The sequence below is a fragment of the Manihot esculenta genome, chromosome 14 (assembly GCF_001659605.2).
Source record: "Manihot esculenta cultivar AM560-2 chromosome 14, M.esculenta_v8, whole genome shotgun sequence".
NCBI classification, from domain to species: Eukaryota; Viridiplantae; Streptophyta; class Magnoliopsida; order Malpighiales; family Euphorbiaceae; genus Manihot; species Manihot esculenta.
Genome location: NC_035174.2, coordinates 7,947,242 through 7,971,437, shown reverse-complemented (window position 1 = coordinate 7,971,437; position 24,196 = coordinate 7,947,242). Strand labels below are relative to the sequence as shown.

The 24,196-nt window shown below is 31.3% G+C and overlaps 1 protein-coding gene across 1 annotated transcript; it reads left to right on the top strand.

Annotated features, from left to right (window-relative positions):
• Window positions 1-1,427: 1,427 nt before the first annotated feature.
• On the top strand, window positions 1,428-13,869 carry LOC110600619 (phosphoenolpyruvate carboxylase 4). Its single transcript, XM_021737489.2, has 20 exons — window positions 1,428-1,906; window positions 2,615-2,778; window positions 3,235-3,349; window positions 3,750-3,827; window positions 3,931-3,999; window positions 4,168-4,246; window positions 4,368-4,444; window positions 4,583-4,678; window positions 5,754-5,895; window positions 7,067-7,198; window positions 7,638-7,711; window positions 7,825-8,103; window positions 10,398-10,523; window positions 10,642-10,743; window positions 10,822-10,968; window positions 11,150-11,248; window positions 11,404-11,492; window positions 12,125-12,251; window positions 12,350-12,556; window positions 12,843-13,869. The coding sequence occupies exons 1-20, from the start codon at window positions 1,751-1,753 to the stop codon at window positions 13,665-13,667; spliced, it is 3,183 nt and encodes a 1,060-aa protein (XP_021593181.1). The 5' UTR covers window positions 1,428-1,750; the 3' UTR covers window positions 13,668-13,869.
• The last annotated feature ends 10,327 nt before the right edge of the window (window positions 13,870-24,196 follow it).

The window sequence follows — 24,196 nt, the reverse complement described above, 5'->3', positions numbered from 1 at the left end:
TATTAATTATATATAGCTTGCAACAGTAAATAAAAATAAATTATATTTTTGTTTTAAATTTTAGTATAATTAATAAATTAATATTTATATTTTAAAATTAAATATTTTAAATTATTTATTTATTTTTACTGTTAAAAATATAAAAATATCTTGATTATTTTTTTAAATAAATAAACTGTCCTTAACACCTTAAATTTTAATATAATTAATATATTAATTTCTTTATTTTTTAAATCATACACTTAAATCACTTAATATCTTTATTTATTATAATTTAAATATTTTAATTTTTAATTTTATATTTAAAAAATACTTAAATTTTAATTAACTTTTATTTATATTATTTCATTTAATTAATTTATAACACTTTTTATTATTTAATTTTTATTTATTAAGAAATTTCAATACTTATAATTTTAAAATTTTTTAAAAAATATTTATAATTTCAATTATTTTTAGATAGTACAAAGTAACTTTTAAATTTTGACACTCTATTAATTTTAAATTAATATATTTAATAAATAAAAAAATTATAATTTAAATAAATTAAATATAAAAAATTTAAAAATTTAATTTAAAAAATCTAAAAATTGATATATCAATTATACTAAAATTTAAAAATTATATTATAGTTTGTACAATATAAAATTTTTATTATATTGAAAAGGAGTATTTTAAATATTTTAAATATTTATTTTTTCTGTAATTGGTTTACTAATAGAATTAATTTTAATTTGAACGGAATAATTATATAAAAATTTAAATATTTAATTTTAAAAATATAATAATCAATCCATTAATCATAATAAAATTTAATATATTCATAAATAAATAATATCTTAAATTTTAATAAATTATTTTTAATTATTGTGGTTAATGTCTAAATAACAATAGAAATATAAAAGATATTTTATTTGCCATTAGTTATTATCTCAATTATTTCAGAAGAGCAGTGTAAGAGAAGCAATTGAAAGTAGAAATGAAATAAGAGAAAAGTGGAGGGGCTTTAAGAATTATATAGAAACATAATTAAATCTTTACACATCACTCACGAAAACTTGATGATTGATTCTGTTGATAATGTAATTAATTATTTAGATAAATACGTAATTTAAATTTTAAATCAATGAGAAACCATTCTATTTTTAATTAATTAATATTATACTTTTCTTTTTTTTTTTTTTCTAAAAAAAAATCTGATGGTATCAACATGATAGAAAAGCAAATATACTGCGGGAGGGATCTAAAGATTCTCTTGGGAAAGATACCATATATTTTCTGCGATGCCAAACAGTAGCAGAATATTGTGCATATAGAAAAAGCATATTTTCCAGGAAAATATGAAAACAAAAATAATTCCCGGAAACTCCTGGGTATCACAAGCTCACAATAGTTTCAGTACCGTGATAACCCAAAACCGTGTATCTCTACCTCACTGATCACCACGTGGCAATGCTCATCTGGCCTTCTCCTTCGGCCGTGAAAAGCCACTGGGCCCTGCATTTAACAGACGTTTTCGTACAAACAAAATTACAAAGGAGACTCTCTCTCTTTTTATGTGTACTCCATTAGCACGGCCACCTTCATCTTCCCCCATTTTGCTCTCTCCCTCGTATAAAACGAAAATACTATTTTTCTACTTTTTCTTTCTCTGTAGTTAGATTGTCAATCTGGGATTTTGTTTCTGTTGTGTGCTTAGGTGCTCTGTTTTAGTGTTGACTGTTGAGTCTTCTTTTTTTCTTCTGATACAATGACGGATACAACAGATGATATAGCTGAGGAAATATCATTTCAAAGCTTTGATGATGACTGTAAGCTGCTTGGGAATCTGCTAAACGATGTGTTGCAGAGAGAAGTTGGAGGCAGATTTATGGAGAAACTTGAAAGGATTCGGATCCTGGCTCAGGTTTTATTTAAATTTCGATTTCGTCTCTTGTTTTCTTCTCAAGTTGTTATTCACTTCTTCTGTGAGAAAAGTCACTTTGCCGATATGTTAAAATCGTTTTTGATTTTTGGGTTTTTGATGTGTTTGGCTAAAGTCCATGGATACTGTCGTCACTGTTATTTGGCTTTGCATGGTTAGTTTCGTTTTCATCGTTGAGAAAGCGGAAGCGGTGGGAAATCATTGTGAAAATAAATATGCGTTTTGAGTTTTTGTAATACAAAATTTTTTTATGTTGAGAATATATTTCAATTTTAATTGATGCTGGATATTCATCAAGTTTGGGCGCCTTTCTTTTTGGTGTGTGTATATGTTGTCTGTTTGGATACTAAGAAATTAGAAGTAATAATAACAAAACTACATACGTGGAAAAAAGTAGCTAAATGGTTAATTGGATTTTTGATGAATGTATTCTGAGCTTTTTCTAGTAGATTCAGCATCTTGGATTCCCTTTAATTTGCTTTTAGTGTGCTCAGTTAGGGACTGAAGAACTTTAATGTTGAATTTGTTTAGAACATGGACTGATATTTTTTATCACAAGATATGAAATCTGTAAAACAACTCATTTTTCTTGCATTTGATGGACATTTCTGCATTTCCTTGATAGGCAAAAGGGAGTAAAGTATATTGATATTGGTTGAAAATTTACGTGGGGCTTTTCTTATTGTACAGAGTGCGTGTAATATGAGAGTGGCAGGGATAGAGGATACGGCTGAACTGCTAGAGAAGCAGCTGGCGTCGGAGATGTCAAAGATGACACTAGAGGAAGCCGTGACTCTCGCTCGTGCGTTTAGCCATTACCTTAATTTGATGGGAATTGCTGAGACCCATCACAGGTAATTTCTGTTTGCTGTTGTAATTTTTCCCTTAGCATGCCTATTTAATCAATTCATTTATTTTATGTTTCAATGTCATATTGGTAATTTGCTGTCCTCAAATTGTCAAAAGATTGAAGGCTTACTTGAAAACAGTAACTTACATCACTGTCAATGCATTGTGCTTCTAGTGTTGCTCAGACAAAGGAAAGTAGTGATGTTTTTTTAGTCTTTTATTTTTTCTTTTGATATTAAGACATAATGAACTAATGCTCTTTTACTTCTTAGATGGTAGGAGGAAAGAAAAGAAAATTCCCAGAAACGATTTGCATTCTACTAACCACTAGGGAGTTAGTCACCTGAATAGCCTTTAATTTCCATTTCTTCCTCTTCTCTGTTCTAGTTCAGTTTTAAATATGGAAATGAAAACCTTTCTAGAGAAGTTGATACATTGCAGAAAAATTTTGCATTCTTCAGGGTTCGAAAGGCTCGAAGTATGACCCATCTATCAAAATCTTGTGATGACATTTTTAATCAGCTATTACAGGGTGAAGTTTCTCCAGAGGAGCTTTATAACACAGTCTGCAAGCAGGTTTGTTTGAACTGGTACTTTTGCTCTGTTCCCCCCCCCCCCCCCCCTTAGGGGCATGGTTTGGCTGGTTACATATGTTGAGAATTGAGGCAGTAAATGAGATTCCCAAATACAATTTATGTGGTTCAGGTTTCTGAAACATACAAGAGTATCTCAAATTAGCTAAATAATTGCATTGGATTTCATTTATTGGAACTTATGTTGCAGAATTTTCTAAAGTGTTCTTAGCAATTAAATGGATCATATCGGCATCATGCAATTGCAAGTTTAAGTGTGACCTTGTTATGCAATTATTAATGACAACAACAACAACAATAAGATTTGATTCCAAGCTATGCAATTAGTAACTATTTAGTATTTTTGTGCTAGATATTTACTTGACAAATTATTGCTGTCGCAGGAGGTTGAAATTGTTCTTACTGCACATCCTACTCAAATTAATCGTCGTACATTGCAATATAAGCACATTAGAATTGCTGTAAGTTTTTCATATAATTGCTGTCAATTAACATCATGATAATCTTAGAATTAGATGCTGTGTTAGTATCTTGTTTCTGAATATAACCTGATCCTTCTTGCAGCATCTTTTAGATTACAATGACCGACCTGATCTTACTCATGAAGATAGAGAAATGCTGATTGAAGATCTGGTAGAGTTCCCATCTTTTAACATCTAAATCTATCACAAAAGCCACTGAAAAGTGTGAGGATTGTAAAATAAAATGGAAAGCTATCTCTCTGAGGTTTTTATGGTTGACAGTTAACAGTTTGTTTTTCTTGGTCGAAAGACGGTTCACAGTTCGCTATTACACTTGCAGGTGAGAGAGATTACTTCAATATGGCAGACAGACGAGCTCAGGCGCCATAAACCTACACCAGTGGATGAAGCTAGGGCTGGTAAGCATTGGATTTTAAATAAGACGTTACTGCTCTGGGGCTTTGCTGTGTTCTCTCTCTCTCTCTCTCTCTCTCTCTCTCTCTAGGAGGGACTGATTATTGTAATGTTTAAATATTTCAGGCTTGAACATTGTTGAGCAGTCCCTGTGGAAAGCTGTACCTCATTATTTACGACGTGTCAGCAATGCCCTAAAGAAGGTTTGTTGCAATTTTATGTTTTGTTGCTGGTAGGTCGGTTGGATGCGTGCAAGGATGTTGCACCTTTCTCATTCTCATACATGATTCTGACTGCTGTTTCATTGTCGCTATTTTTCTCATTTCTTTTTCCACTATTAGCATACAGGAAAGCCACTTCCATTAACTTGCACACCAATAAAGTTTGGGTCTTGGATGGGGGGTGATAGAGATGGAAATCCCAATGTGACGGCAAAGGTGATGCCCTTAAATTTCTATTCTGTGGCTTGCTAGTCAATAACAAATCTTACATGGGTGAAAAGTTATCTATAACTTTGCTGTGGGTAGGATCTCGATATATTTGGTTCATTAATTTAAGTAATAAATAGTACATGTGGATGATGGGCTCGCTTAGCCTTTTATGATATTACTATAACATCTTTATAGGATAGGCATTGTTTTTGGTCTTAGAATATCAAATGAAAATGGAAAAGTGGTAAACATAAAATCCTTTTTATTTAATTATTGTTTTCTAGAAAAAATTGCCTACATAATTATTTTCTAGGTCTTTGAAGGATATTAGATAAGCATTTTATTGTTACTTAGTATTTTTAATTTACTTGCAATTAATTACTCTCTATATTCTACAAAAATAGGCTGTAGTTATTTTCTTGTGGATTAATAAAGCTATGAATATCATATTGTTTTTCATAATATACTCTCAAACTCAAATTGTTTTGTTACTTAGTTATTCTTGGAACTAATAGATTTTGCTTTTCCAATGCATATTAAACAGGGTTATATTAGGAAACTAATTTATAAATTATCATCTCAAACAGAAAGAGGCATAAATTCAGGACAAATGATGAAAAAGGAAAGCTATCATATCTTTGTGGAATGAAGGAAACGTATGCCATTTCACCACTTATCTTTTGTACATGTGAAAGACATGCTGATTTTATGGAAACATTGGCGGGAAATTAGGAAACAAGTTTAAGGCCTTGTTCGAGTAACTGTAGCATGTTATGCTATTATTTTTTGTCTAAGGCATGTTAATAATTTATGGTTTGCAAATTGTATGAGAGTCAATCCTTTAAATCTACAGGTTCTTTTGAATGAAATTAACTTCACCTTGAAATGTTGTCCTTGATGCACCATCAGCATTACATGTCCTTTTTACTGATGAATTGAAGAATCCCGTATTTTGCACCCCAAAGAACTCTGGCATTGCAGTGTGCTTTGTTCTCACGTTTTTGTATGTTTTCAGGTATTTTACTTTCATATCCCTTTGATTCTTTCAGTTGCATAATGAGTCTTCATTTTATTGTTTCAGGTCACACGAGATGTTTCTCTTTTGTCTAGGTGGATGGCCGTTGACCTGTACATTCGGGAAGTTGATAGCCTAAGATTCGAACTATCCATGAATCAGTGCAGTGATAGGATGTTAAAAGTGGCAAATGACATTCTATTAGAAGGTTTGGGCCACTGGCATGTTTAAATTTGTATACAATCTCTGAAGGAATTCACTTGAAATTTGTGAAAAAAGCCCTTGCCAATAGGTGATTGAGTAAATGCATAAAGAGATACCAAACGAACTGGAGCCTATAAAATAATTGATGTAAAAGTTGTTCTTAGGTGCACCATCTATTTAGCAAAACCTTAATATACAGGTTAATTAGTGTGCTCTCAGTATTATTGTCTTGTCATAATTTGATTTCATAATTGAACAATATTTTGTGAGAAATGGTGGTCAAATGAAGATGTTTTTTGGAGTACAAAAATAACAGATGTAATTGCTGAGAAATTATATAGTGGGGATATATGCTTATTTTATGTCCAGTGTTTGTTTTTTTACTGGTTTTTGGTTGTCACTGCTACTAATTGTGGCATGATATAAATGTAGTTCCTCATTGAGTTTGTCTAATTTCTTGTTGCTGGATAAAGAAATTGCATGTGCTTCTGTCTCTCTGTCTCTTTCTGATCTTTTGTTCTTTTGGGTGGAATTGCAGCATTATGATTTTTGTAACATTTTGAAAAGCATGATGTTGTCACCTTTCTCTTGCTTAATATTCAGTAGGATAGCTTTGGAAACTTTCTGCTTTTTCTTGTTGTGTCTGATAAGTTTTAAGTACGTAATCTGCAGAGAACCTGGTCCAATGGTTAGTTTATGCCAGTTTTCCTTTCAATGGTTGGCATAATAATGTTTTCCTGGTTTTCAGTATCTCTCCAGACTATTCCCTGTTTATGTGAGGATAAATTTACTTGAACGTGAGCTTCTGTAGCCAGCCTGCAAAGTTTATAGATGGTTGTAGGAAAAATTGTGCAAGGAGTTGGTTGTGCCTGAACTAGATTGGGGGTTTATGGGTGAATGGTCATCATTGATAGTTAGTGCCAGGTTGGGACTAATAAAACTAAAATGAGTCTACTTTTTGTCAAAATACTTTGGAGTTAAGATGAAACAAACTGTGAAGAAATTATATGCAATTGTGTATGATTTATTTTAATGTACCTTCCTGATACAAATCTAATAATGGAATGGCTTTAAATTATTTATGGGTGAATGGAACTCTGTTGGTTTTCATGAAGCTATCGCTTGCAACTATGTCTCCCTATAAGGTTCTGATGTTGGATCAATTTCCTGTACAGAAACTTCATCAGAGGATCGGTATGAGAATTGGAATCAACCCATGACTAGAAGTCAAATAAAGCCTCATGGCCAACAAACTCCAGCTCTTCCTACTCAACTTCCAGCTACAGCTGACCTTCCTGCTTGCACTGGTAAAGAAAATTGGTTTGGCAGATTTCCTGTATGAAGCATCAGACTTGTCTAAATAACTATGGCTTGCCTGAAGTCAGTATCACCATTAATTTTGTTTCTTTTAAATTTAATAATTAATGTCACAGAAACTTGAGAATACCTCAATTTATGAAGTTATTAAATCATAATGCTTATTTTCCAAGATCTTTATTTAATGCTGTTATCCTCTTTTTGGACCCCCTGAAGGATTTGAAGAAAACTAGAAATTTGACCAAGAAAATTTTTGTACTTATTTAACCAGTTGCATGTTGTGCCAAGCCCTCAACATGATTCCATTCTGCTGCTCCTCTATGTTGAGTGACTATGCAAATACGTTCTCAAGTCATTTGTTGTCTAATATGTGATGCAATTGCCATCTGGTTCTATAATTCCTTTATTGCACTTTATGACTTTGCTTAGATTGCAATACTGGTGGATCTCAGTATCCCAAATTGGAACTTCCAGGGACTGATTACATGCCCTTGAATCATCAGGTGAACCAAGCTCTTGCTTCTACTTAGGTGTTTCTTTTTCTAATGATCAGCATTATAATTCAAGTTTTTTTTACTGTTTTTTATTCTTCTTTCTCTTGCTGTATTAATGACAGGATGCCCTGGGTTCTTCAAATTCAGAATCTTCATTCCAGGATTCTACTCAGGGTTCACGCAAATCATTCCCAAATGGAAGTCTTGCCAACTCCAGTGGTCCTCCCTCTTCTGGGACTCCTCGGGGATCTTTCACCTCTAGTCAACTAATTGCTCAGAGGAAACTATTTGCAGAATCTAAGATAGGAAGATCCAGCTTCCAGAAGCTTCTGGAGCCAAGTCTGCCTCAACGTCCTGGAATTGCTCCTTACAGAATTGTTCTTGGCAATGTGAAAGATAAGGTATTCCTTGTTTCTGCTCCTTCTAAGTTGTCAATTATTACAAAAGATAGGCATACTGTAATTTTGATTCTTTGAGAATATATACCATTCACTAGAAGTAAGGCTATTATTAAAAATTCTATGGCTTGTGCAATAAAGTTGGTTCCCCTTCCAGAAAAGGTTCATTCGTTGATCAATGTCAAGCTTTTTCAAAAATTTCAGTTTGATATGGAAATTCTTTCAAAGGTATTACTGTTGAATTCTGTGAAAACTGGGACAAAATGCCAAAAAAGAAAAAGAAGTTAGCACCTCTTTACTCGGAGTATTTTAATTTTAATTCATGATAAATACATTCATAATTTGGAAAGTTAAAGTCCTTTATTTATTAGAAGTAGTGTGAATGAGCATAAAAATTATACGCCCCTTTAGCTTCTAGTTTTTAAAAGAATTTGGTTTGAATAACATGGAGTGCACAACTAGAGTTGCTACCTCTGTATGCTTATTGGGAGATTGTTAGATATATAAAACTATTCTTGATGCTCTCACCTACAAGCTTTGAACTTTTAGGTTTAGTAGTCTCTTGATATGACATAAGAGCCTCTTAGACAAAAAAGTCTAGATTTCATATCATTTCAGTACAAGGAAAAGAGGATCTATGCTTCTTCACGCTTCAAGCCAAGTGGAAATTCACATGCAGACGTGTGTTAGAGATATAAAATTATTCTTGAGGTCTCACTAACAAGTTTGAGCTTCCCTCATGGGAGTCCTCATCCCGAATCTCATTGGCTGCCTAGATTCTCTCATGCCCTTGCCAACACCCAACAACTCCCAATCACTCCATGTTCAGGGTGGCTTGCTATCAGTGGTAATGAACCCTAGGCATTACTTCACACCGAATCACAGCAATCTAAGCCCTAGATTTATCATGCAGCAATATAATGTGGGGGGTCTGACTTTTTACAATTTGGATAATTATAGCTTGGTAATGGTAAGATAGATATGTAATTCTAATGATAGAGAAATAAAAAGGGGTTTTCAAAATGAGATTTAGGCTCCTTTTGTTTCTGTAAAAATAACTTGTAAGTGGAAAATATTTTTTAGGAAAATAACTTATTTTCCATAATTTGGTTGTAATATTAAAAAAAGGGTGATAATAAATCTATGTATGGAAAGTTTAGTGGTAATAATACAATTCCAAAGTTTAGAAAATGATTTCTACTTTGAAAAGAAGAAATCTTTTTATTTAAAAATAGCAGTTTTGTCTTGTACCAAAATAATATTTTCTATTGACTAATTTTTCTAAGTGTTCCAAAATGTCAGAAGATGTTGATTTTCCATGAAATAAAAGGATACTTAATGAGGAAAAATGTATAAGGAATTGGTGATTGCAGCAAAGGAAAAAGGTGGGGTGGGAGTGGGGGGGAGAGTATTCAAGATGCAACAGTGGGGAAGAATCTTCAAAGTGCAGTAGGGAAAAGAAGCAAGAAGAGAAAATATAGAAAGACAGAGGTATCGTGGCACAGTGGATGGGCATTTGATTAAATATCCCTAAAACTATAAACCCAGGTTCTGAAAAATCTTGATTCAGTTCAGTTTTACTGAAAATTTTGCTTTAAACACTGAACTGAACCAAAATAACTTAGAAATATAAAAAATAAAACCAACCTGAAACGAATTAACTTTAAAATCGAACAGAAAAAATTGAAATTAATCAGTTCAGTTGAATTTTTTGGTTTGAACCAAATTCTGCTTACCACTGTAAAGCATTATGTTCCAAATGCCAATTAAAAAAAAAGTCTTCCAAATTTAAATGATCTGAATAATGTGGATATAAATATATATGTTTGTGGAAAATCTTTGATGTTTTGATTGGGAGGCTCAATTTTTTATGTTGGCTGTCAAGTTTTTATTGTAAAATGTGGTGCTGATTGATTTAATGATGTGGGGAAGGACTAGTGATATTGGGAAGAGTTTGAGATAAGGATAAAACTAAATTCTGCCAAATTAAGGTGCTGTTCGTTTATGCCATCTTCCTCAATTAAGAAACAAGTGAGCTTTAGATTAGTGGTACTGGATTTATCTAAGTGGGTTGAGAACCAGTCAGATCAAAATGAACTTGGAAAAAAAAAGGAGAAGCTTCTATCATCTAAGGGTTACTAATCAATACATTAACTGGTTTAGTTTCAAATTTATTCAGCTGTACTCATTTGCTTTACTATTGTTATTTGACACAGGATAAGGCTTGTAATTCCATTTACTCTATTTACTATATGATGGTGAATTTATGTTTGCTGTGCTATGATTTCTGATATCAGCTTACAAGGACAAGAAGACGGTTGGAACTTCTTCTTGAAGATCTTCCTTGTGAACATGATCCATGGGATTACTATGAAACAACAGAGCAATTATTAGAACCATTGCTTCTATGCTACGAGTCTCTGGTAATATCTCATGCATTCTTGTGGCAATATCTCTCCTACAAACAATAGTAGTAATTGAGTGAGGGGGAACTCCAATGGTTTTAGTTTAAATTGATTGTTCAGTAATCAATTTTTTCAGCAATCATGTGGAGCTGGGGTTCTGGCTGATGGTCGGTTGGCTGATCTGATCAGAAGAGTTGCTACCTTTGGGATGGTATTAATGAAGCTAGACTTGCGCCAGGTGCATCTTGTTTGTGGCTATTCATCATATATATGCTTATGTGAAGCGACTTCTACTGAAGTTTTTGCAATTTATTAGGAATCTGGAAGACATGCTGAAACACTAGATGCAATAACGAAATATTTGGACATGGGAATGTATAGTGAGTGGGATGAAGAAAAGAAACTAGAGTTTCTAACAAGAGAACTGAAAGGGAAGCGACCACTGGTTCCTCCTACTATTGAGGTAACATGTTTAGACAGTTTATAATGTTAAACTAAAAGAGTAGGGTATTTACTTTCTTGAGATTGTTGCAAAGGCTCCTTGTATCATGTGTCATGAACCAAAAATATTTTGCTATTCTCTTCCAAGCATTTATTTAATGGACATGTTTTCCTTTACTTGATTGTCTCTTTGAACTTTGAAGGTTGCTCCTGATGTTAAAGAAGTTTTGGATTCTTTTCGAGTTGCTGCTGAGCTGGGAAGTGATTCACTTGGAGCTTATGTGATTTCTATGGCATCCAATGTATGATCAGCCGCTGCTACTGATTCTTATAAATCCATTTGTTTTTTTGTGGACAATAGTAAATTTTTGCCCTCAATTTGAACATCACATTACTTATCCAGTCTTTTATCAAGAAGAATCTACAGTAATGTTGACTAGAACTTTCTGTTTGACAGGCAAGTGATGTCCTTGCTGTGGAGCTTCTGCAGAAGGATGCCCGGCTTGCTGTTAGTGGTGAGTTGGGGAGACCATGTCCTGGTGGAACGTGAGTACAAATTTCTTTTTGAAGTGCTCTGAGCAAACGGTTTTTTCAGATATGTTCACTGTCATGTACTTAGCAACACATTCATTTAAATATGCGCATGTTTGTTAAAAGTACTGTCATAAATTTCCTGTGACATTTAAAATTGTGCCACATGTATGATTAGCAACAGAAACAAAGCAATTTCCTGGTATAATTCTGGCGATATATGCTTTTGGGATTTGCAGAAGTAGAATGATTCCTATTATTGGCAAATGTGAAAGTGTGCCGCTGGTTTTTCTAATATTTTGTATCTATGATTATTTACTCATAGTTAAACATGCATCGGTAAAAATCATCGAAGCCATTTCATTCTGAAGGCTGCTTTCCTTTCTTCTTTTGCTGATGCTGCACCAATGTTTGATATATTTTTGGACATGACATCCTGTCATGAGGGTTTGTCATTTATTTATTTAATTATCTTTTTATTTTTTACAAACTATATAAAACCATTACATAACTTGATTGATAATCTACTTGGTCTCTTCTGCTTGCCATAAAATACTTAGCTGGGATGATAAATAGAGAAGTGCATGTCCTTTGTTCCTATTGCATCATCTTCAGTATATATTCTTATGAGATACATATTGGAACAGACTGCGAGTGGTGCCATTGTTTGAAACTGTGAAGGACCTGAGAGGGGCTGGTTCGGTGATCAGAAAATTGCTATCCATTGGTTGGTACCGGGAACACATCATTAAGAACCATAATGGACATCAAGAGGTATTTTTTATTTCATAAAGCTGTTTTTTGTTTTCTAAATTGATTTCAGTAGGTTTCTTATGGAAATTTCTGGAGCTTACAACAACATTTGTGGCTAGGTGATGGTTGGATATTCTGATTCTGGTAAAGATGCTGGGCGCTTCACAGCTGCATGGGAACTTTACAAGGCACAGGAGGATGTTGTTGCAGCATGCAATGAATATGGTATCAAAGTAACTCTATTCCATGGACGTGGAGGGAGTATTGGTCGAGGTGGTGGTCCCACATATCTTGCCATACAATCCCAACCACCTGGTTCAGTAATGGTGAGTTTATGCATCAGCGCTTCATGGAAACCGTTTGTCAGTTAGTTTCCCTCTTTCCCACGTCTCCCTTCTGCTTGCTTAGACAGTAATAGTGTTGTTTTCGTGGTGAATAAGATTTTATTATTATTATTATTGTGCCATTTGTTTCAAACCTAGCAGTATTTTAAGTTTCTTAGCTGAAATGAACTATCATTAATTTCCATGAACTGAGTTAATGATTTTTTTTTTTTGAAACGGAAAAAAAGTGTTACTAATTTTCCATGTTAAATGTGAATTCAATTGGCAGGGTACTCTGAGGTCAACTGAGCAAGGAGAAATGGTACAGGCCAAGTTTGGGCTCCCACATACTGCTGTAAGACAGCTAGAGATATACACAACTGCAGTGCTGCTAGCAACCCTGTGTCCCCCGCTTCCACCTCGAGAAAAAAAATGGTGCAATGTCATGGAGGAGATTTCAAAAATCTGTTGCGAAAATTACAGGAGTACTGTCTACGATAATCCAGAATTCCTTGCTTACTTTCATGAGGCTACTCCCCAGGCTGAGCTTGGCTTTCTTAACATAGGAAGCCGGCCAACAAGAAGAAAGAGCTCAACTGGGATTGGGCATCTTCGTGCCATTCCATGGGTATTTGCATGGACTCAAACCAGATTTGTGCTTCCTGCTTGGCTTGGAGTTGGAGCCGGTCTAAAGGGTGCTTGTGAGAAGGGATTTACGGAAGACTTGAAGGCAATGTACGAAGAATGGCCTTTCTTCCAATCCACTATAGATCTTATAGAGATGGTTTTAGGAAAGGCAGACATCCCTATAGCCAAGCACTACGATGAAGTGCTTGTATCTGAGAGCAGGCGAGAGCTTGGGGCTGCACTCAGAAGGGAACTCTTAACAACAGAAAAGTATGTGTTGGTGGTTAGTGGGCATGAGAAACTATCCGAGAACAACCGGAGCCTGAGGCGGCTTATAGAGAGCAGACTTCCTTATCTCAATCCCATGAACATGTTGCAGGTGGAGATTCTAAAGAGGCTTAGAAGTGATGATGACAACAATAAGCTCAGAGATGCCCTGCTCATTACCATAAATGGGATAGCTGCTGGGATGAGAAACACGGGTTGAGCAAACTCTTCAAGCTCCATGAAATGTGCAACTTGTCAACTTAAAACTATGCTTTTTCTCTTCCTTTTTAGACTTCTTTCAAGCGCTATCCTTTAATGGCTAGAGTTTGCTAGTTTGAGAACTGTATTTAGGATCAGATGTTTGTAAGAATATTTACAGATATGCGTACTGGAAGTCTTTGCAGTGGAAACTGGTTCTTGTCTTTGGATGATCCATTTTAAAATACTGGTTTTGCTAGAAACTGAAAAGATGTGCTTGCTAGTTGGATGATACCACAAATCTGATTGCCAGGGAACTAATCAGGACCCTTGAAGTAGAAGTCAAGCATTTAGAAATTTAGTTTAGAACTTGAAGGTGAAATATCACCATAGAAAATGCATTAGCGTCTTAGGGCAGATAATTTCAAGAATTTCTGTGAGTAGATATTGGAAGCCATTAATATTGTCATGAGTTGTCCTTGGATTGATGTCCTTTGATTAAATGATTTTAACTGAACTTAAATAATTCATAAAATAGAAATTTAATTTAGAGTCAGCTTGATAAATCACTTCAAAATTTGATCCATTTACATTAATTAAAAAGTAAATAAATTTTTAGACAAATTTTCATTTCCTAAGAGCCTATTTTGTTTAATGTTAGGTAGCAATACAATTAAGATATTGGTTCAATTTAAATAAACCTTTTTCATTGGCCCAATTTAAATAGTTCGGACTTAATTAAGATATTGGTTTGTGGAAAATAGGAAAAATATCTTTCAATAAATTAATTTATTTTTTATTATTTAATTTTAAATTAAAGCATAAAATATATTAATATATTTGTATATAAAAATTTTAATGTGACTTTTTTATAAATAGAAGTAATTTTTTCGGAAAATGATTTAATTTTTTATTATTATTTTTTTAATACGCAAAATGTTAAAAAATATTGAAAATATTTTTTATTAAACAAATGAAGCCTTTAACTTACAGTTTCTTGACGTGGGAATCCCGTGTCTTCCAAGACAAGCAGAACCTCTTTTAGTTGGTGTTACACTAATAACGGTTAATGGATTGTAAGTCATATATTCTAAGCGTTTGACAAAATTTATATAATTATTTTTATTGGTATATAAAATAGTCAATAATATAATATATTATATAATTTATTTTACTATTAAAGAAACATAAGTCTATTAATTTAGTATATATAAATTTAAAGCACAAATTTTTTAAAATATTATTCGTTAAAGTCAATTTAGAGGCATAATATCTAGTCTTATGAGTTATTATACAACTATTAGCACTCACATCCATAATTTCAATTTATTTTCATGTTAGAGATAAAATATATACTTAGATTTAGAGATAAAACTAAATTGTTATAAAAAATCATAAACATTTTAATAAAATTTTTAATTACTTTTATACACTCCACAATAAATGTAGAATTTAAAAAATTGATCTATAAAACACGCTCTCGAAGAAATTTTAATTTAAAATACTATCACATTACACATCACACCGATTCTTCTTTTAATTTAGTTTCATTAAATTTTATAAAATTATTAAATTTCACGAGAATACTCTCCGCAATATTAAAAAAAAAAGATAAAATTAATAGATTGAGTAAAATGAAATGTTGCCACTAACATTTTGGGTTCAGATTGTCAGTGAAATCTTTTTTTTTTTGGTATCAATACAATGATGTACCAAATCTACCAGAGCCTGTCTAATTTCTTTCCATCACTCTTCTGGGAAAAAAAAAAAGAAAAAGAGTATGCATTAAAATTAAGATGCCAAATGTTGTTAAAAAGAGAGATACAGTGTGAGCAACAATGGTCAGTGAGGTTCAATCAACCATGTCTCTGTAAAATTTGCTATAATTGAAGCTTCCTCAAGCATGCAAGTTTCCCCTTTTTATCTTTTTTATTAGTGATGTCCAGCTTTGTTTTGAATCTTACAGTTTGAAGTTCTCAAATCTTTCATAGGCAACTCATACTGGTATATATCAGACTCTGTCTAGCTAGTTTCCTAATTTTAATATTTTTCTTTTGCTCTTTTTTTGAGTGGGAGGTCACTTCATTTCTTCTTTTTTTTTTGGATTCTGACTTCCATTAGCTCAAAATTTTTTACGTACATGATTTTTCTTTTTAGGTGCCCAGGCATTATATCTTGCTGCATTGCATTTCTGCCTAACTTATTCCATCCATCCATCCAAAACCCTAGCTCTAGCTGGATATATTATATATAATACCTCATAACCTAGTCCTTCTTGAAGAAGAAAAACAAAATCTATAGAGTACAGCTTATAGAATATAGTACTAGCTATAAGAATTTGTTCTTTCCTTTCCTTACAGGTCTTATTTATATATTCATTTCTAGCCTATCATGTCCATTCATCATACTATTTAATAACAACCACCTATTTCCTACTGCATGCTTCCTTTGTATTTTTCTTCATATATAAATATACTCTATTTTATGTCAAATATTTAAATTAATAATTAAAATTTAAAAATATTCAAATATAGTGAGCTTGATTTACATGGAAAAAATTTTATAATATGCTATGTGCAATGATTTTTTTTTTTATAACAATTAATAATATTGAATTTCATGTAAATTCTATTATAACTGATGATTAATGCCAACCCATTTTGCCAAATTGTATACTTTAGAATTAATTAAATTTAATTGACTAATTAATTAGTCCTCCACTGGTCTGTAGCCATTGCATACCAATATAGAGGATATGAAGAGTACACGCATCAACAAGTGAATTGCATTTTCTACGTGAAAATGGGTCAGATTTGTCAATTGTGAATTGAGGGAGAGATTGATCAAACTCCATTATATTTGGTCAATGTAAGAATTTCCATATATATATCTATACTTTTTATTGGACAATTTGGCATTCTCCAATTAAGGTATGAAAAAAAATGACATATTCTCATTCCAACCTAGCTACACTTGTTTACTTTTTGGATTATTGGGATTTTATTTATTTATTTCTTGAAAGGATTAGTTTGTATCCTTCTGCAGTGAATCTATATACCCCTTTCTTTAATACTTAAAAAGATCTTTTACTTTTAGGGTTTTGATAACTAAAAAATCTACGGATCTAGACACGTTGGTTAGATTAAAGATTAAGGATAGTAAATATGTGAGAATAAATGAAGGGTATAATTCTTCTGGATTTGAAGTGTTTGGAATGCTTAAGATTGGAGGGTTGCAGAGAGTTATCAAGCTGAATAATTTTCATTCCGTTTTCAACGAGGGTAAGGGTATTTATACTTTCATCCATATAGGTACCTCTAGCACATATTTCTTCAGTCGTAGACTATTATATTTTCAGTAGAAACTTTTTGGTCGATTAATTAATGTTAGGTAATTGGCTCATTAATGTTTAATCGACTAAAACCTTACTTTTTCAGATACACATTTAATGTCCTATATAAGCATATGAGATGTTGGGTGATTGGGTATTAATAATTAGGTTATTGGAGAGTTTGAGCCATTTTGATTCCTTTTGAATTTTTTTAGATTGAAATTTAAGTCTCATTCTTTTTAAATACTGCTTAAACATAATCAAATAAAACGCTATATAGTATACATGTGTTATGATTTCAAGAGGTTTCAATTCTTAATCTATACTATTAAATATTCAATCTTATTTAATATAAAATTTATTAAAAATATCAAATACATTAATAAACTTTAATTCACTTATACTGCAATTGTGCGTTTAGGGTTAAAAGTTGTCGGTATATATAACAACACCAAATTGAAAATAAAGTTTTAACTAGGATTTGGAGGGATTTAGTTGAGGACAAGTTGCAGCCATGTGTTATAGGACATTGATGGTGTTATTGAAGGTATGGTTGTCAAATGGACAATTGATGAATATATGTAATGAAGCTAAGGCAGATTCCCCATGAGAAGATCTTTTGGGGGGCCAAGCAACTAAGATTACAAATTTCAACTTAGAGGTTGTGGAATTTGACATTAATTGTTGATGATGTAAATCGGTGCAAGTAGTAATGTTGTATGTGTCAATCTTCAATTAGCACCTTCTTGTTTTTCCAAGTTATTTTTACAAATTCCTGACAAGTGGAACTTGTCCTTTGTCGATGGGGGAACATTAGTATATGCTTCCACCATGATCCCTAGGACATACCCTAAAGCTACAAGTGTTGATAAATTCACTCTAGCTCTTCTTTTTCGTATACATATATATATAATTTGCTTGCCAGTTCAAATTTTAAAATATAAAATTTATTACTATGATCTGAAATTTGAAAGAGAGTAGGATTAGGTTGGATGTAAACTTAACTTCTATTTTCACTGTGAATCTATAATAGGATATACTGATATCATGTAGAACCGTATGTATGTATAATCCTTCTCTCTATTATCAGTCGACTATTTAATTTTTTTCGGCGTCTATCTTAGCATGATCCCAAATGTATGGAATTTGCTATTTCGTGAGTTTAGTTGATCAACCGAATAACGTTTTTTTTATTGGACTTAGATTCAATTCAATCAAGCCCGTTAATACGAGTTTTGAACAGACCTTTTGAGAATAAATCAATACAAAGCTGTCGTTGAGATTAAACTTAATTTTTCTTTCGTGGAACTGACCGCAGATTTAATATTAGAAATCCACGTATTATCAATTATTATAAATTTATAGTAATAATATATTATCGTTATCTATTAATGATATAAAATTATAACCTTTAAGTATTTTATAACTATATTGTGATTGCTATTTAAAAAATATTATTAATAACTATAAATATTACTATTAAAAATAATTTTTTTTATTAATGACTATAATTGTCGTTATTATTATTTTTTTATACATTATTATTAACCTTATTTATATTATTGTTATATGTTAGTTTTTATAATAATAAGATTAATATCAGTGTAAAACATTTTGTAACTAATTTTAATATTTGATACAGTGTTAATAGTTCAAATATTAAATTTTTTATATTTAAAAATTCGTTGCAAAATTTTATTTTAATTTTTATATAATATTTGTATGTATAATTTTTAAAAAAAAATAAAATTATTGAGTATACTGATTTAAACTCAAGTTTGATCATTGCATTATTATAGTGGAGTAGGTAATTATAAACTTCATGATAATTAGTTTTCAGTAAAACATACTTAAATAATAATAATAATACATTTATAATTTGAAAGAAAAATAAACTTAAATCTTATTAATTTTAAATAAAAATCATAAAATTATCAATCTTCCATCTAAAGTAAGCCCCGTATTGACTAAATATTATAAAATAGGTATTTTAGACGATGAATTAACATTGACTAATAAAAATCATGGAAGTAGTAATTAAATTAAGATTAATTAATTAGGTTTGAATCAGATGAAAAGAAAGATTAAAAATTATTTCACTTTCAGCAATCACTACTATATTTATAGAGTTTTAATGGCAAATTATTATCTTAAATACTATTAATTTTAAAAACTAAATACTATTTTAAAGTTAATTAGATATAAATAATTTGTGTTCGCACTCACAGATTTAATTTGATGATAAGTGTATCTAAATAAATCTGAAAAGATTTCAAATTTTACTCTTCTAATCTCCATATTTTTAAAAATTAAATTTATGTTCAGGATTCAGGGTCCAGGGTTCAGAGTTCAGGATCCGGTCGAGAGTTTAAGGTTTTAGGTTTTGGGTCGGGACGAAAAATTAAAGTATTTTTTAAAAATTCTAAATTTATTCTAAATTTAATTATACCCTTTAAATTCATTTCGATAGCACTCAATGAAATCGCATAAAATACCCGAACATTATCATCCATCTGTATATATAGAATATCAGAAGATGCAGCTCTAACCATGGCCTCAAAATTAATAAAAAGAGAGAAGCTAATGATCACGAGTGACAGCATGATGGCGATGCCACCACCTTATCACACCGTCAAAGCTTCAAATAATTATAAACATCCCATGATCTGCGATTCGCCACATTAACATTTTGCCATCATCACCCTATGCGTCATCTTCACTTTATCTCATTTTGCTGCTTCTTCTTCTTCTTCCTCTTGGGTATCAATGCTCATGATAAGTTTTGGACTACGCAATGGATCAATGCTCATGATAAGCTCTGTTGTCTTTTTGTTCTTTGTACACGTAGCTTGGTTGCTCAGAGGGGAGGTTAGATTTGGACCTATTTGCTCGTGCTTGTGCCATTTGGAGGGTCCGTTTTAGTTTATATGGAAGCAACTCTGGTTTGTCAACCGAAGGCAATAGATTTATATAGTGGTTGACTCTGAAAGCCTGAAGATTCAAGGATTGCTGCTTTCATCCACCTTCAGAGATTGACATTGCTTCTTTTTCCTTTTTTTTATTTTTTCTTATTTTTTATGATAGCCCCATAACTTCAATGAGCTTATTAATCTTGATGATTCTAAAATTTGACATGTATAATATTTTTAACCTAAAGTTTCTTGTGTGCCTTGAAAGTATTTTTGAAAAGGTTTTGGAGGATAGAAAATATTTTTTTTCCCTAAATTTCTATAGGCTTGAAAAACAAGAAAAGCTAGGTATCTAGTTCTTTAAAATGGGTAATTAATTTCTGTTTTATTTAGACTTTTACAAAATTAAATACCTAATTTCATAAAATTCAATGCAACTTAGAGTTTTAATTAATTAAGAAATGGTCATCACTCACGCTAAAAATCAAAAAAATTACGATAATTAAGAGAACAATTTTTCAACTAAATTTTTTAAAGTTCAAAAAGTTCAAGTTAAATGAGTATTTAAATGTTTTTGCATGCTTCCATTTCAAAAAAAAAAAAAAAGTTTTTGCATGCTTAAACAAAACAAATATAAAAAAATAGTGATAGAGTTTTAGCTCATGCTATTTTTTTATAAGAACTTTTTATATATTAATAATATTTTCTTATAAAAAAAAACTTAATATATATGTTTTTTGGGGTCCATGCATGCAGGATAAAAAGAAGTGAAAACGACTTCTCGCATGGGGTGACAAAAACCTAATAGACAACTTGTGTGTGTCTGTCTTTATTTATTTATTTTTAATTGTACACAATAATAAAAAATTAAATATAGTTAAGACAAGACATGCGAACTAAGAACAGAAGCATGACGAATATGGTATAAAAACTAAAATTTAGACAATACACATGAAGAAACAAGAAGAAGAATACATGCATGAACAAAAACGATACATGTAATATATTAAAGCTTTCTTGAGAAAGTGATGCAGCTTAGCTAGCCAGAATCAATCCCATTGCATCCCACCTTCAACAATGGATAATCACTTGAACTTGGATAATTCTGGAACAACTGGTTGTTCGATGAATTAGAATTAGATAAAACTGTATTCGGTGGTAGCCAGGAAAGGGTACAGTGAATGTGAAAGTGAACAAGGGTAAAGTGGATGCCCCACTTTAGCAAGACAGTGAGAAATAATTTTGGGCATTAAGATGAGTAGGTAGTCCATTTAATGGAAGCAAAAATTGATCATAAGATTCAAAGGGGGACAGTGGTGCTTCCTCTTTAATCTGTTTTTGGAAGAGCCACTTCCTTCAACTTGGATTTCTTGTCCTCTCTTTGCTAGTTGCTACCCACTTCTTCTAACCCTATTTTCCCACTAACTTATGTCACACCATCACTTTATACATGACGTTCCTGCATTAATCAAATTTCTTGTATTTTTTTTTTTTCTAATGAAAACCTTATGCGAAGGCTTATGAATTAGGGCAACCATTAAAGTTAATTAATAAACGTGGTACATTGATATTTGCATTACATTTTTGTCCGAGTCAAAATAGACAAAACTACTACAGCTACACAAAAACGATAGATGTCCTAAAAGTTGAGAGTCTGAGTGGCCACTACACATAAAAACTTTCTTACACAAAGCTATAAACAAGAAGAAACGAGAGCAAGGGAAAGGATAAGCAAGCTAGCAAAAGAAAAAAAGAGAATGAATGAGTGATGGACGGAATTGTACTGGTTGGTCTATGGTGGTGGCGCTAAATGGGAATATGCATTTCATCTCTTTTTTAATTAATTTGATTTAGGACATTTTTCTTGTCTCTTTTGTTTCCCCACATGATGGTCCCTTAGATGTCGTGTCCCTTTCAGATATATGCAGCCCCTGCTTCGCTTCATCTTCAAAGCTTGCCGTTTCCAAATTTTGATTACAGAACTCTCAGGGAAACTCCACCTCATTTCAAAAAGCTGTTTTTCTCCAATGCTTTATGCTGCAACCCTTTTATTTTTGTCCCTCTGGATAACTCATCAAACTTTTCTAAAGCGGAGAATCTGACCTTGCAAGATTAGAATTATTATCAGAATATTTTATATTCCATCTCATCGATTGATTAATATGATGGACTTATTTACTTTACCATAATTAATTATTTCTGATCAACAATAAATAACTAAATCTTTTGCTAAACTATATAAAAAATGAAATAAGTTATCATTTTGGTAAGAAGGGATTATTTAAAGTATAATATTTATTAAATACATCAAATTAATTCCTCCTAAATTTTCTTTTATATAGTATTTATTTATTTATTTTTTTAAATAAAATTGAAAATCGAAAAAATAAAATCTTAAATCTTTTAAATTTATTTAAATATATTTACTATCAGATTATATACTATCGAGCTATGTCTGTGAGTGTGAGTGCATATAATATTTATTTATTAATCAGATTTATAAATTTAAGTGTGTATAAGAATTTTTTTTCTAAAGTTTGATATATATAACTTGGAATCATTTCTATCGCTTGGCAAAGTATGATGTTTACTTGTTGAAACTTTAGGCGGCATGGAGAGATAGGATGATGCATCACAACACTTTCATAGGTAAAATAAATAAATAAATAAATAAATTGCATGAGAAATAATTAATTAATTTTTTTATTTTCATCACACTGATGTGCTGGCGTGATCTGAAACTTTGTTGTTGCGGATCGATTGAGCACTAACTAGTCCAACGTGATCGATTGAGCACTAACTAATTCTATCTAGTTTCAAGATAGAATTAGGTTGACCAACAACATAAATTATCAGAAATTAATATTTTCACACTTTTCTTTAATTATTATTATTATTATTATTATTTAAATTTTCGTGACACCTAAATCTCTGCTTTTAAAAATATTGACGCAAAAGCAAACAGGTTTTTCACATATCACTGAATAGCTTAGATTGTTTATTTGGAAAAAAAAAACTTTTTCAAAACTATTTTTTAATTTCTTGATTATTCCCTAATAGATTCAAGATATCTTTTATATATATTATTTTTTTCATTTTCAAATAATTTTCCAGTCAATGCAAAAGCAACGGTAGAGAAACTGGCACCCAACAGGTTGATATCCTTATAAAATAATAGCATCATAATTTAATAATTTAATATTCAAATCAAATCATATTTTAAAAAAAACTATTAAAAAATTAAAAAAAGGGATAAATTATAATTTTAAAAATCAAATCAAATCAAAAGGCACTAAAAAGAAAATGTGAGGAGCAACGTGGGGAAGGGAGCATCATCCACTTTGACAGCAAAGTGGAAAGAAGAAAAGGAAACTCTTGCCAAAGAGCCTTCGGAAAAAAGCTACAGATTGGACACTTGGCAGATAAATTTGTTGTGAGAGAATCCAATTTACTGTTTCTCACAGTAAAAGTATGCATCGAAAACACAAATCAGAACAGATATTTCAGACATCTTTCACAGTAAGAATCCAAGGCAGCCAAACTGTTCATCCATATCATCTCCATTTATAGCAAAAAACGCTGACACATGCAACCACATTTATATAAAAAATAAACAATGTTCCAGTTCTCCAAAACTACACCGTATCTCTTATTAGCATTATGCTTGTTGTGAACATAAGTATTACTTAAGAATATTTAGGCAAGGGCATCGAATGCTTAATTATTTCTATCATTTTAAAAGAAAAAACCTTGTTAGGTACGTATTTGATTTTTATGTATTTATGATAATTTTTTCTTTTTTTTTATTAAAAAAAATTAAAAATTAAAAAAATAAAATCTGATATTTTTTAAATTTATTTAAATTTACTTATAATCTAAAAAATTTGTTAGTACAATAATTTTTTCTGTTAAATAGAGAATATGATCGGATGAAAATTGTGCTATATAATATGAAATCTTTATTCTGAAACACATCTGTGAGTCATAGCTATAAATAGCTTATATTCCTAAACCTTAAAATAGTAGGAAAAAGAATCAAATTTCTGAAAATCTTATGTCGCCTCTTCTCTCTGGTAATAAAATCTAATTAATTGCTTTCCAAAAACACCTACGTGGCTTTTATTGTTCTAATATATATTATCTTATTTAATATATATTAAAAGATACTTTTTTTTAACTTTTTCTATATATTTTTGTGGGATCTTGATCAGAATGCCAACTTTTATCTTTTTCTAATAAGATTTTTCCTCATCAAAAACATAAATTTATTAACTTTAAAAATATTGAGACATGAGTTATTGAATTTTAATG